The sequence below is a fragment of the Felis catus genome, chromosome D3 (assembly GCF_018350175.1).
Source record: "Felis catus isolate Fca126 chromosome D3, F.catus_Fca126_mat1.0, whole genome shotgun sequence".
Lineage (NCBI taxonomy): Eukaryota > Metazoa > Chordata > Mammalia > Carnivora > Felidae > Felis > Felis catus.
The window spans coordinates 22,532,107-22,546,942 of NC_058379.1; the positions used below are offsets into that span (position 1 = coordinate 22,532,107).

Sequence of the window (14,836 nt, forward strand, 5' to 3'; positions counted from 1 at the left end):
AGACCTGGGGCACAGATGGCCCTTCTGCAGTGCCACTTGCATGGCTCCATTACACACTGCTGGATCCCTCACATTTTTAACTTGGTCAGAGGGATGTTCTTCCTCACCTTGTTTGACATTTACTGGAAGTTCCCCCCCCAGGGGCAGAGTGGGTTCCATGGTTTGGGTGCCTAAAATGAAGGCACTGCTGGTTGCTTCTCTGTAGTCAACACCAAAAACACTAAACACCACCTGGGAAGGGGTCAGGAGACCTGGGGGAGTCCTGTGCTCCAAGCTCTCCTTTCTTCCACGGATTGGCTCTGGGGATGGGGAATAGGGTGTGGTGTTGGGCACTGTCCCCCACAGATGGCAGATCCCAAGGGCTCTGGATCACGGAGGCTGTGACTGGAGGCTAGGAATGTATTTGGGTAGAATGTGAGTGAATGGGTTCTTTGAGCCACCCTCTGGGGCCCAAACCCAATTTCCCAGAGCTGAGTGGACATCTGTCCTGGCTTACTCCTGTTGAAGAAGGGCCATTGACCAGGGTAGCCTTGTGACCATCATTGGCCTTGGGCACAGCACTCTGTACTTCTGGGTTAGGGTATGCAACATGAAGGCAATGCCTTGCTCACACAGCTTTTCTGAATCTCGCTGCAATTCTCTGAGAATTATCTGCCCCATTTTTAAGATTAGGTGGATACCCAAGGTTATGTAGCCAGTGAGGGCTCTGGAAGGCCAAAATAGCTCTTATATTCCTGGAGACCACGCTGTCCTACTGCCTCACCAGGGGAGGGGAGAGATGTTCCTGTTGTGGGACTGCTGGGAAAATGGGCAGGACTTAATGCTGTCAGAGTGGTTGTCATTTTAGACTTAGGCAAAGAAGACATTGGGAATTATAGACATTAGGAATTTCACTTTCAACTCTACCAGCTGCTTGAATTGTCATGTGGCCGAGAGGAAGCCACCTATGATTATACCCGTTTCATTTAAAAAAAAATTTTTTTTTTTTAACATTTATTTATTTTTGAGACAGAGCGAGACAGAGCATGAATGGGGGGAGGGCCAGAGAGAGAGAGACACAGAATCTGAAGCAGGCTCCAGGCTCTGAGCTGTCGGCACAGAGCCTGATGCGGGGCTCGAACTCACGGACCGTGAGATCGTGACCTGAGCGAAGTCGGACGCTCAACCGACTGAGCCACCCAGGCACCCCTCATTTTTTTAAAATTAAATATTGTATTAGGGAATATATATAAAGGTTATATTAGGTTACATTAGAGTATATACTTAAATGGAAATATATGGCATACTCGATAGCAGTTCTCATATGTAATAATTCACAAAGGCAAAATACAATACGGCTTAAGCAACGTGTTTAAGGGTACACATACTAGTATATAAGATTTTTAGTTTATTTTTTTTAATACAAGTAAAATGTACCGTTTAAAAAAATTTTTTTTAATGTTTATTTTTGAGAGCGAGAAAGCAAGCAGGGGAGGGGCAGAGAGGGCAACACAGAACCTGAAGCAGGCTCCAGGCTCCGAGCTGTTAGCACAGAGCCTGATGTGGGGCTCAACCCACAAACCATGAGATCATGACCTGAGCTGAAGTCGGACATTCAACTGACTGAGCCATCCAGGCACCCCTAAAATGTACCATCTTGAAATTAACATTATTAACTCTAGTTTGGGAATTTGCTCTCAACTATTCTATATTGTTATATTTTATTAAAAAGTAAGTGAATAATTATAGATAACTCCTGAGCCATATAATCCATGAAGCAAGACAAGAGATACTCCTATTCCTTGTATCGTTACGAGAAGGTACTACTGTTGCCTTTAACTGAGTCCAGTCAGTGTTATCCCTGAGATATGGTGATTAGATTAGGGTTAGGCGCGTATCCTAGTGTGAACATGATACATGAAGGAATGCCTCCACCTCACTATTGAGCAGAAGCTACCAGAAGATTCTGTTGTATTGATGTGTGGAGGAAGGATGTGAGCCTGTAGCTGCTGCCATGAGGAGCTCTAGCTTCAGATGAAGGTAACCACAGGAAGGAGGACAAAAAGAAAAGGGAAAAGAGGAAAATGAGGCTGCTCTCCCTTGTCAATTTCTGGATCAAACTGCTCCTGAAGCTCATTTGCCTATGAATTTCTTTTAAGTTATAGGACCCACTAAATGCAGTTTGGGGGTAAGCCCATTTGGACCGCTGCCACTTGGACCAAAAGAATCTTAACTGTTATTCTCAGTGTAGGGATAAGGAAGTTTTATAGTTTGCCTACTCTTCATTGGCTTCTGGGCGCTTAAAACTGTCTACCTTTTAAACCTCAGCTCCATTCTCATTACAAATCCAGGCTATGACATCTGGATATCGGCTCATGGCCAATGCTGCCAGATTTTCTAAGCTCATGCAAGTTTCTCATTCCAGGATCCAGGAGAGGGGACTTCCCTGGGGCCTGTGTAAGCTCCTAGAGCAAAACTTGCAGGAATGACCCCAGTAGATGATGAGACTAGGTTATCCATACATTCCTGTAGCCCTGGCTAAGCATCTAATCCTCAAAAGAACACCTACAGCTGCCAGTCTACCTGGATGTCTCACACCATTGCCAAAGGCCTCTTAGTATTTCAGGGAGCCACATGACTCTGCAGGGCATTCCTGTGGATCATTCATTCATTCACTCTTGCTTTGTTACTTCAGTCTGATCACCCCAATCTCTGAGCCTGCTTCTTCGTGAGCTTTGCAACTTGCTGCCCTGCTTCCTGCCCACTTTTTCCTAGATCCCCACAAAGAAGCTTCCTTATTTCCATCTACTCCTCACCCCCACCAGCACCCTTTCCCCTAGCATTCTTCCTACCTTACCCTGCTTTATTTTCTTCTTCACACACGTTCTTCCTCTACTGCAATATAAACGGTTGGTCCTGGTCTTCATCTCTCTTGCTCACTAAATATCAGATAAAGAGTTCTGGAATTTTAAGTAAAGAAATGTTAACAATTGAGTGTCTACTATGTGCTGGAGGCTTCAGAAACAGTTCATGGAGTTTACCATATGTCTTTTTTTTTTTTTTTTAAGTAAGCTCTACATCCAGTGTGGAGTTTGAAATCATGACCCTGAGATGAAGAGTTGCATGCTCTACTGACTGAGCCAGCCAGATGCCCCATCACCAAGTAATTATTGACATTTTTCAGAAGAGGAAGCTGAGGTTCTGAGAAGTGAAGTGATTTTGCATAAGAAACGCCCAGTTATTGAGGGGCACAGCCATGAAATGAAGTCTCCCAAGCCATGTTCCATTGGTTAGATTAGGTAAACACCCCTGCTGCAGCCACAGGCCGTGGTGGGAAATATTCAAGACAATAATGGATTTGCAAAGTGCTTTGCAAACTACAAACATCAGCACTCCTGGCTTCCATCTACTGAGTACCTCCATGTGTCAGATGCTTAGCACATATTATCACACCAAAGTCTCAGAACAACTGCCCCAAGGAGGTATATTTTCCAGTATTTCCACTTTGCAGATGAGGAAATGGGCTCAGAGAGAAGTGGTTTGTTTAAGGTACACAGTGACAGCTGAGATTTGAATTCTGGGTGGTCTTGTGTAAGAAAATTAAAAGCTGGGGCCTCAAGGCCTTAACTTGAGAAACATTTACTCTTCCAAAGATGGACACCCAGGTGCTTCTAATATCCCTCACCCCCACTGCAAATACCTCTGAGCTAAACATCACTGCGCCTATGCCCTTACAGAGCTGAACATATTTGGAATATGATCATCCTAAGACCAGAATTATGAAGTCAAAGGGTTGTCAATACTTTCCCCAACTTCAGGTCTCACATATGCTCTCCGTGTGTCTGGCTCCTCTCTCCCTTCCCTGGGATAGGCCCACATCCCCATGTAAGGCCCACTCTGCCCCTCCTAGGAGCTGGGAGTAAGAGCTCACCACTGTCTAGAGCCATTGGAGAGGAGGAATGTCCTCCTAGACTTGAGAGTTTAAGACCAAAATAGCCTGCGCCCAGTCCCACGTCTGCTGTTGCCCTGTTTATGGAAAACCAGAAGCCTATGGAATGTGAAGATTGCACAGTGAAGTCTTCAAGAATGTCTGGGCCATGTGGCATCAAGGAAACACCCGGTGAAATCACTCAAGTCTTAAGACCCCCTTCTTGGGACCATGCCATGGGCCCCTTAGCCTGCCCCAGGCTCTGCAGCTCAGGCCTGGCTCTCACAGTGCTTTCTTTTTTCTGGGTCTGTCTGCCTCACAGATCTATGGGGAATATCAGATGACAACGTGGTTGTGACTTGTAAACTATAAAGTACTGGGCTTAACTGAGGAGCTATTATAGTGACTCTAAGTGTTGACAATCCTGGGGTGAGAAGTAGGCTTCTGGGAGCTAAGTCTATATAGATACAATTGGTCCATGCCTCCCCATAAACTGTTGGTAAGAGCTATTTTCAAATCCTGCCTCTGCCACAGCTATTGCTGGGACTTTAGGGAGCTGATTTAACTTCCCTGAACCTCAGGCTTTTTTTTTTAACTGTAAAAATGGGACAAAATTGTATCTACCACATTGCACGAAGGTTCCAAGAGATGGTGTGACCAATTTGGAAAACAGTTTGCCAGTTCCTCCCTCAGAAGATTAACAGGTTACCATATAACCTAGTAATTCCCATTCCTAGGTATTTACCCAAGAAAAACAAAAATGTATGTCCATACAAAAGCTTGTACCTGAGCATCACTGGCAAATGGATAAACAAATGTAGTATTGCATTTGGTGCAATATTATTCAGGCACAGAAAGGAGTGAAGTACTGATAACATGCTACAACATGGATGAACCTTGAAAACATGCTGAATGAAAGAAGCCAGACACAAAGGCCACGTTGTATGATTCCATTTCTATGAAATGTCCAGAAAGGGCAAATCTTTAGAAACAGAAAGCAGATTTGTGGTTGCCAGAGACTAGGAGAGGAAGGATGGTGAGTGACTGCTAATGGATAGGAATTTGGGGGGTGATGAAAATGTTCTAAAATTAGGTTGTGGTGATAGTTGCACAACTCCACAAATATGCTTAAAACGATTGAACTATACACTTTAAACTGGTGATTTTTATGGTAGGTTAGTTATGTCTCAATAAAGCTGCTGGGAAAAAGATTACAAGAGAAAGGTAGAACTTGGGGCAATGAGTGTCTCAATAAACGTTGGTCATTACTCTTATTAACTGGGTCTCCCAAGGGCTCATTTAAAGCCCTAGAGGCAGTGAGCAGGGGTTGCTGAACTTCTAGCTCAGCCTGTGTCTTTAAGACGTTGAGTGTCCCTGGGCGAATCCCTGGACCCTTCCTAGGTCTCCTCAGAGGTCCTCATGAACGGTTGAAACCATCCCTACCTACATCCCTGGGGTCTCGCGAGGAGCCAGGGGCTCAGGAGGCAATGCGGAATCCCCAGCGCACTCCCTCAGCCTGTGACTGAGCGGCGCTTGCAGGTGACGGGCAGGCGGGAGCCAACCGAGAAAGGCCCGGGGAGCTTTTTCAGGTAAGCTCTCTTGATTGACAGCCCGGGGGGAGGGCTCCCAGTGACGGCTGCCCCGCCCCCTCACGTCGGGTCGGTTGGCGCCAGTCTAGGGCAGGTGGGCGGGCCCTGGGGTCCGCTGCGCCCATTGGGCGTGGGGGGAAGCTCCCGGGAGGGCCTAGGGCTCCGCCCCTGGCCTTGCGGCGGCCAATGGACGCGGCGCGTGGGCGGGGCGTCGGCGGCGTCGGCGGCGGCCCTGAGGCTGAGGTGGCTGAGGTGGCCGCTGGGGCTGAGGCGGCGGGCGCGGCCAGGATGGCGAAGAGCCGCGGAGAGAACGGGCCGCGCGCGCCCGCGGCCGAAGGAAGTCTGTCCGGGACCCGGGAGAGCCTGGCCCCGGGCCCCGACGCCGCAGCCGCGGACGAGCTCAGCTCTCTCGGCTCCGACTCGGAGGCCAACGGCTTCGCCGAACGCCGCATCGACAAGTTCGGCTTCATCGTGGGCTCGCAAGGCGCGGAGGGCGCGTGAGTAGCGCCGGGGCTCGGGGCCTGGGGCCGGGGCCGGCGCGGGACCTTCGCGGGGGGCCTCGGCGCTGACGGAGCTGCCCTCAGGACAGACCGACAAGCTCCCCTCCCAACCGGGGACAACTGACCCCTTCTCTCCCTGCCCCCCCCCCCCACTCCCCCAACCGGGGCCGACTGACCCGCCCCTCGTTCGCGAGCCTGCTTCCGACCTAAGGACAGACAACCCTCCACCCAGCCCCCGCCCTCCAGACACATTGACCCGCCCCCAAGAAGGGCCCACAGTGCCCTCCTCCCAACTGCGGGACAGAACGACAGACACCTGGCCCAACCCCACTGCTGCCACCGCGGCGTTAGGCCTGATTGTGCCACCCCTGACAGGCTCACAGATGGCTGCCCCTCCCCCGACACATACCTTCTCTACCCCCATCCCCCAAGACCCACAGATGCCCTGTCTCCACCCTACTACCCCGCACCAGGGGGATACTTTAGGGAGAGGGACTTCAAAGGGACAGACTGCCCTGCCCTCATTCCACTCCAGGACAGACTGACCCCTTACCTCAAGACACACAGGCTCCTGGGTGGACTGGACTGACATTGGTCATCTCCCTCCCAGACAGTCCCACCCTGGGGCAGATAGTCCCTTCCCTTCAGGGAAGGGTCAGAGAGTGCTCTCCCGGCCCTTCAGAGGCTGATTTCTCCTCGCTGGCAACAGGTGGGCAGACACTCCCCCTTCTTGGTACCCACAGGGTGACAGTGCCTCACCTCCAGGACAGACTGTTGGCTGTCTTTGTGTATGCTGTGGAAACACACACCTCCTCCCAAACACAGACTCTTGAGGGGGCAGTCATGGAGACAGCAGGGTCCCTGCTGGTAGCACACTCTGATCCCCCACCCCCAGAGCCTCCAGGACCCAGCTGTCAGGCAGAGATATGCAAGATGGTGAAGCAGCACCTTCCCTCCAAGCTGGGTAACTGGGCAGCCGCACTGCCCCACAGAACCCTCTGAGAAGGACAGACTCCAGACCCCACTCCCATTCCAGCTGTCCTGTCACATGAGACCAGTGTTCTGCACAGAATTGACAAGCCTTCCTCCTGGTGTGCCTCCCCTTCAACAGAGGGCCTCACACAATTACCTGTGGGGGCCCCACAAGACTCAGCCAAGATCCTACTCCACATGGTCCTTTCTCCCCTTCTCTGACCAATTGTGACTGTCCAAGCCTCTTCCAGCCTCTCTTATGACTAATGAAAGTGCCTTGACCATCTGTTAAGAACCCCACCCCATACAAGCAGCCCCATAAAGGTCACTTCCGGATTTCTCCCAGTTTCAAATTCACCAGGCCTCCTTCTCCTTTGGAGAAATATAGCCCCCTCCTCTAAGGAGAGCTCTCTCTTACCCACTGGACTGTGTCCTCCAGCCTCTCCCCACTTGCTCACAGCAGGCTAAACCTTGTCCAGTGCAGGACCCCAGAGATCACCCTTTATTCTGATGCTTCATCTTGCTATGATGCTTTGTCACAGCTCCCCAGGGATTAGCCTGTGAGAACCCAAAGGGGACCTGGAGTATATTTTTTGAATTGAGGGATCAATTTTTGAATCACTAGGGATCAGGGCCCTGAGAGGGATGGGATCTTGAGAAATGGGAAAGGAGTTCCCAGTTGCATTTGTGGGTTCTTGGAAGGAGGACCTCAAATTTACCTGTGAGTTCTAAGAGATAAGAATTCCGGCTACATTCTTACCAGACAGTTAACCAGATATCGGGGTACACAGCAGTGATATAGTGGGAAAAGACCAGACTTAGGAAAAAAAATCACACTTGCTAGCTGTGTGACCTTGGGCTCTCTGAGCCTGTTTGCTCACCTGAATCTCTGAGACCTGAATCTCTGAGCCTGTTTGCTCACCATAAAGGGCAGCAGTCACATGTACTCCCAAGATTACTATGGGGATTAAATGAAATCAGGTATATGAAGGTGCCTAGCACTGTGCCTGACCCAAGTAGTGGCCCAGAATATGTTAGTTTCCTTTCTTTTCCTTCTAAGGGTCTGAGAACTGATGAGAAAAATGAGGGCGTACCTCTGGTATTTTTTAACAGAGAGACGCCCCAGTGGGAGCACCTCCCTTTGGCTGTATTCCCCCACCAGACAGCCAGACATCTGTCTTCCCCACACTCCAACCACAAACCCAGATTTTGCAGATGCCCTCCACCTCACTGGTGTTTATAGAACTGGGACTGAGATGGGGTCCCAGGCTCCTTTCTCTCTCCCTGCCTCACTTTCTTGACCCTCTTGGTCAACCTAAAATCTCTGGTGTCTGAAAGTTTTGACTGTTCCCTGCTGAGTTTATAATGTGGTTCCAAGGAAGCCAAAAGTAAGTCCCTGCCCAAAGCCATAAGAGGGGAAGTTATGGAAAGTATCAGGGTGATTGCCCTAAAGCTAATCTCGTGGTTAAGGGCTAGGAGTCCATGTGTTATCCCAGAGAGTGAAACATTAGCACTGATGGCTGCAGTGGAGAGGGCAGGAACTCTGGCTCTAGATTAAAGGTCCATTTCAGCCACCCTGGACCAAAGGTTGTCTCAAGATGGTCAGTTTTGGCAGTTACCAGGGGCTTGGGGGCAGGGAAGAAAGCAGATCAGAGGCTACCCTGCTTAGGTGACTGTTAGGTGGTTGGCATGAGTAGATCATAAAATCATAGACTGTTGGAACTGGAAGGGATCTTAAGAGATTGACTGAGCTTAGCCCTTGCTTTTACAGATAAGGAAACCAAAGCCCAGAGAGGAGACTCACTTACTTAAGAACACACAGCATATTAGTTGGCAGAACCAGGACTTGAACCCAGGGTTTCTGACTCCTAGGTCAGGATAGTTTCCACTGCTTTCACCATCCATTAATACAGCCTGTGGTCCCAACAGGAAACCAGGTGCCAGGTAGGTAGAACAGAAGGTTCTTAGCAGGAACCTGCCTGCCCTCACTTTCCCTGGCTTAGCTCAGTAGTGTAGGTGGCTAACAAGTCCTGCCTAGCAAGGGTAAGAGTGTGTTGTCATTACCAGTTCATTAGACTATCAACTTTAGGGCTGGGGCCAGGCTTATTCATCTTTTTCTATTCAGGCCTGCAGAGAAGTAAATGCTCAACTAGTATTTACTTACTGAATGACATTAACTGACAGACATTTCAAGTCAGAGAGCTGAAAGTGACCTTAGAGATGGCAATCATCATACAGATAGGTAAACTGAGATCTGAGAGAACTGATTAGCCTCACCTCTTCAGTCTGTTAAGATCAAAGCCAGAAATTGAACCCAGAACTCCTGATTCCCAACCCTGAGCCTTTTCTACTTCTTCACCTCATCTGTCTTTTGAGCCTACTCTATGGGGCACCTTTGGTGAGCCTGTGATAGTCCTCGCCTGCATGTGAGCAGAAGCCAGTGAGGAAAGACAAGAAAGCAACCAAACCAGCAAAGAGCCCTGTGGGAGGCATGGACACAGACAGAGGAGCTGATAGCATTAGTTCTTTTGGCTTGGTTGGGAGTTGAGCTGGTTGTTGAAGCCCAGGAAGGACCAGAGGAGGAAAAAGAAGTGTCCTTAGAGGGGAGGGGTAGGAAGAGTGATGTTACCGTTCCTATCACCTTGGGGTAGGAAGAGCAGATCTATGCGGGGAAGTCCCTTCTGCAGCATAGGGGAGGGGGTCATGAAGGAAAAGAAGGATACCAGTTGGATACTAGGTCTCTTGGCCCAAGGGAGATGGCCTGAGAGAGATGGGTTCCCAACCTCCCTCTACTTTTCCCATGTAATTGCCAGGACTGGCTTTCTTAGGCTGGAGCTTCCCACCCAGCTTCAGTCTGCTCAGTGCTGCAGGCCAGATGAGGTGAGGAGCTATGCTTTCTGGGATCCCGTGGGTGTTGGCTTCCTGCTAGGGGAGAGAGGGATCTGAGCTGGGTCCAGAGAGAAACATCTGGAACAGTAGTATTGTCTTCGGCTGATTCAGTTCTCCTGTCCCCTGGGGTTCTCCACTACTCCTAGCCAACTATGGCAGCCCTGTGGCTTTGGAAATCGTAGAACTGGCTTAATTGGCATCCCTATAGTTTGGTTTGTGCCAGTTTTTGTTGGGGTAGGGCCAGGGCCCTCCTGGCAGGCCAGAGCCTGTCTCCCTGCCTTCCCACCACCTTCTCCAGCTTGTAAGCTCAGAGCATCCTCTTTTCTTGAGCTATTATGGTTCCCAGGAGAGCATGGAACTGGCAATGGAGTGGTCCCTGGGTGGTCCATCTGGAAGGAGGCGGCTGTACATGTGGACTAGACCACAGGCCCTCCATTTTCTCTCCTCCTTCTCTTTCCAGCTTCAAAGGAAAATCCGGTTTGGTGGCCCTGTGGGTGTTCTAGGGCCTCAGACAAGACTTGACTTGGTGAAGGGGAAGGCCAGCGCACCAGCTGCTGCCCTGGGAAGGTGCCTGCATGTCCGCCTGCTAGGAAATCCTAAGCTGTGGGAAAGAGATAAAGCAGTGGGACCTGCTTGATGTTTTGTCCTCCTAGCATCTGGGTTTGAAACAGGACCTCCAGAGGACCAGTGAGGCCTGGCTCTGGTCCAGCCACCCAATCTGTTTACACTGAGGTGGGGGAAAGAAGATGCTCTGTGCTCCCTCTTCACACAAACTGGAGTCTGGCTGTCTGTGTGACTTTGGACATGTTGCTTCACTTTACTAAGTCTTAGTTTCTCACTGTGAAATGGTTGTGATAATACTGATTTTGCAGGATGTTGGTGAGGTTTAAATGAGCTGATGTTTGAAAAGAGCCTGGCACACAGTACAGTAGGTGCTCAGTGAATGTTCTTGCTCCTTTTATTAAATGTTTATTTATTTATTTATTTTTAGTAATCTCTACACCTAACATGGGGCTTGAACTCATGACCCCGAGATCATGCTCTCGTGGTCATGCAAGAGAGTTGCATGCTCTTGTGACTGAACCAGCCAGGTGCCCCTGTTCTTGCTTCTTTTTAAGACTGGAGTGGCTAGTGGTCCTGTCTTTTCATTTTCTATTTGTATCTCTAGATATGATGATGAGTGTCAGTGAGGTCCATTCTCCTGCAGGGAGGAGTGAACTCTAACCAGTGGTGCACCCTCACTTTCCCCGGAGAGAGATAGATATCCCCATTCTATAGATGAACACACCAAAGATCTGAGAAGAAAGTGCCCAAGGTTTGCCAGCTGGTAAATGGCAGAACTAGGACTAGAACCTGTTTCTCAATGCTAAATCCTGTGACTAAGCCTTGCTAATGTGGCAGCAGGCAGATGACAGGTGCTCACTAGTCCCAGAGGCCCCCACACCCAGAGCAGGAGTTAGCAGGAACTTGGCTACCTCTCCAACCTGGTGTGGAGGGCAGTGTGAGTCTCAGTACAGCTTAAGTCCATAGCCAGCCAAATCACAGAAAGACCCAGTGAGAAAGATCCTTGGGGAGGCCCTGAAAGCATGACGAGACTGGCCTGGTCTAGTCCTCCCATAGGCCAGAGTCCACACTGCATTGCTCTTGACCCCAAAATACTGCTTATTGGTCATCTGACTTTGATATCCAGTCTGTGCCTTTGTTTCTTTGTAGAGTAGGCAGGGATTATGCTCCCCATACAGGTGAGGAATCTGAGGGTTGGAGCAGCCTTGCAGTTAGTTAACAATGGAGCCAAATTAAGGAGGGATCCCAGATCTTCTGATACTCAGCCCACTGCTACCCTATATGTCAGTGCCCATTCTCTTCCTGACTCCAAGCCAATTGAGCCTCCAGGCCAGGAGACATTGCCCACCAGAGCAGAACCCAGCCATCGTCCACTCATTGTCAGTGCGCTAGTTGATCACTTTAACCTGCAGGCAGCACAGCTGAGGGGGAGGAGGCCTCCTTTAGCTGCTTTGTCTGCCCCTGACAAATCTGCTATCCAGGGCCCAAGGAACCTCCCTGGCAGAGGGAAAGCTGTCCTGTCCTCCCCACTGGCAAACCAAAGCTCCTGATGCTTCACCTGCTTAGAAGCCTCCTATCCAGGATTTCAGGGTAGCTGCCAACTTTGGCTTTATTTATCTCACCTTTCTTTTTCCCTTCTTCATCCCACCTACTCTGTTTCATGCCCTGTATAGCTCCTAAGAGGCTGTCACAGCTTAGCTCTTTACTGCTCCTCAGGTAGGGAAGTAAGCAGCAGACTCAGGAGTCTGGGAGAGAAAGCCAAGGCTTACTTTTGCCAGCTTATCCACCTTAGTAGTGAGCTTATTTACCAAACATTTATTGAGCACCTACTCTGTCAGCCCCTGTGATTGGAACAAAGAATTCAGAACTGAACAAAGGCATCTTTGTCTTATTGCCCTCAAGAGGTTCATAGACTTGTTGGAAAATAGAACCACAAATAAATCATTACAATGTTGAGCAATAAAGGCCATAATTGAGGTGTGTGGTCGCTCTGGAATATATAGGAAGAGATAGCCAGCTCCACCTATAGGAGCCCAGGAAGAAGTGACATTTGATCCAGGCCTCAGAAGTAGCAAGGAAGGGCATTTCACTGGGTGGGAGGGGACCTATGTACAAGACCCCCTCCCCCCACCAAAATCCAGCTGTTTAAGAAACGTGGTATGCCAAGAAGAGAGGTGACAAGAAGAGCAGAAGGCAGGAGGTGGATGTGAAGCAAGGGGAGGCTAGGAAAGGAGGTTGGGCAGACCATGCCTAGCCTTGAATATCAGACTGAGGCCTCCTGTGTTTCATCAAAGTCAGTCTGGTGCTGGTGTGGAAGATGGCATAGGGAAGAACTGGACCACAGGCAGCGAGACGAGTTGAGAGAGCTCAGGACAGCCCAAAAGGGCTATGGAGAGGCCTGGAAGATGTCTGGAGCTGTGAGGATGAAGAGACCAGCAAATCAGTAGGGCTTGGTGCCTGGCAGGCTGTGTGGACTGATGGGGAATTGGGAAGTCTCAGGATAAGCTGAAGAGGCTCTAGTCTCTCACAGAACCCATCCTGGGGCCTTCTGGCCACAGGGAGGGAAGGCCAGCTGTGGCCTTCCTGTGAAGTGGACAGTGGGCTGCTGCTAACTCTGCTTTGTCACAGCCCTGGGCTCCCCAAGGTGCCTGGCATGGCTGGCATGCCCAGGACACATCAAGGGGTTCTTTGTCTCTCTCCAGTGGGAGAGCGGGTTAGCTGGCCTGGTTGGGAGGGGGTGGGGTGAGTGGTACTGAGCTTTGTGTTCTCTGCCCGGTAAACATACTGGATGGCAAGGAGAGCCAGACTCCTCTCCAAGGAGAGAGGAGTAAGGCCTAAGGGCATAGAAAACCAGCCTTAGGGTAGTGTGCAGCTGGAGAGGGTAGGTTTGGGGGTTTGGGGGTTTGGGCATAGATAAACTGATCAAGGGGAGGCAGATGGCAGCCAGGGCTGGCTTGACCTCAACCTCATGTCTTTATTCTGTTTCTGGAGGTGGTTCCTCAGATGGGACAGGTGGAAATAAGTCCAGTACCTTTGAGAAGGTGAACCCCTTAGCACTTAGGGACATCACCAGCCATTTCTCAGAGATTAAAGATTCTGGCTGGAAATATAGGTTTAGGCTAGTAGTCGGAAAAGGCTCTGAATGAGGCACAGGAGTCAAGGCAGTAATGCCGGCTCTACCTCAGACCGTTATGGTATATGACTTAGGCACATCCCCTCACTTGATCATGGGACTGATGCTCCCTGTTTCTTACCCAGCACTTACTATGTGTACAGCTGTGTGCTAGGCTCAGGGGATGCAGATCTGGTCCTGCCCTCCCGGGGCTTACAGACTAGCAGGGAAGTGAGACGTTCAGTAGGTAGTTAAAGGCATGGTCTGTGTACAAAAGGATTGTGAGGATCAAATGAGATAAGTGGATTATGAGCATAGCATAAACAAAGACTACTGAACAGGGGTCAGGAGACCTGAGTCCTGGGCCTCGTGGATCCCTAACTAGCTGTGTCACCTTGAGAAATTTGCTTAATCTTTCTAAGCCTCAGTTTTCCCCACATATAAACTAAGGTAGTTTTTTTTTTTTTAATGTTTATTTTTGAGAGAGAGCACATGCATGCATGCACATTAGCTGGGGAGGGGCAGAAAGAGAGGGAGAGAGAGGATCTGAAGTGGGTTCTGGGATGACAGCAGAGAGCCTGATGCTGGGCTTGAACTCACGAAACCATGAGACCGTGGCCTGAGCTGAAGTTGGACGTTTAACTAGCTGACCCCCCAGGTACCCCTAAACTAAGGCAGTTTTAATGGGATGATGTTGAAAAGCTCTTTCACTTCTAATATTCTGAGACTGACCTTGGAGTATATGAAAAGTGCTTTGAGAAGTTTTTTATGAGGTATCACGCAAGTGCAAGGGGTCGTTATGGCACAGCCCACAGAAGCCAGTTCTTTCAGCATGCTCTGTTCTTCTTGTGGGAGGACCTCTCTTTGTGTGTAGGACCAGTGGCCCTCATGTCTTAGGGAGTATAATCAAATCAAAGGATGCTTTGATTTGTTTAGCTCTTTAGTCTGCAAAGTGCTTTCATTCCCATAGCCTTACAGTAGTCCTTATAGGAGCAATGGGAAATTGGTAGGCTAAGTTTTATTTTCCCGTTTACAGCCAAGGAAACCAAAGCTGAGCAAGTAATGGAATTGGGCCTGGGACTCAGGACTGCTTTTTTCCAGTTTTCTATCTTACCAAAGCTGGTGGCCACTGTGTGGCCTCTCTGGCCCCTCCCTGTCTCAGCTTTAGAACTTCAGTTCAGCCCCAAGTGTTTGTGCTTCTCCTAGTAGGCCTCTCAAGTTGTTTGAATTGTTGTGATGAATGGAGCACTTCTTGTCCCAGATCTCCACACACAGCCCCTCATATGTACCCCAAGACAAGGCA

At 49.7% G+C, this 14,836-nt stretch overlaps 1 protein-coding gene across 1 annotated transcript in view; it reads left to right on the top strand.

Annotated features, from left to right (window-relative positions):
* The first annotated feature begins 5,712 nt into the window (after nt 1-5,712).
* TBC1D10A (TBC1 domain family member 10A) overlaps nt 5,713-14,836 on the top strand; it is a 30,939-nt gene continuing 21,815 nt past the window's right edge. The window contains exon 1 of the mRNA XM_023241579.2: nt 5,713-5,993. Coding sequence (XP_023097347.1) covers nt 5,785-5,993 — 209 coding nt within the window. The 5' untranslated portion in view covers nt 5,713-5,784. The remainder of the gene's footprint in view (nt 5,994-14,836) is intronic.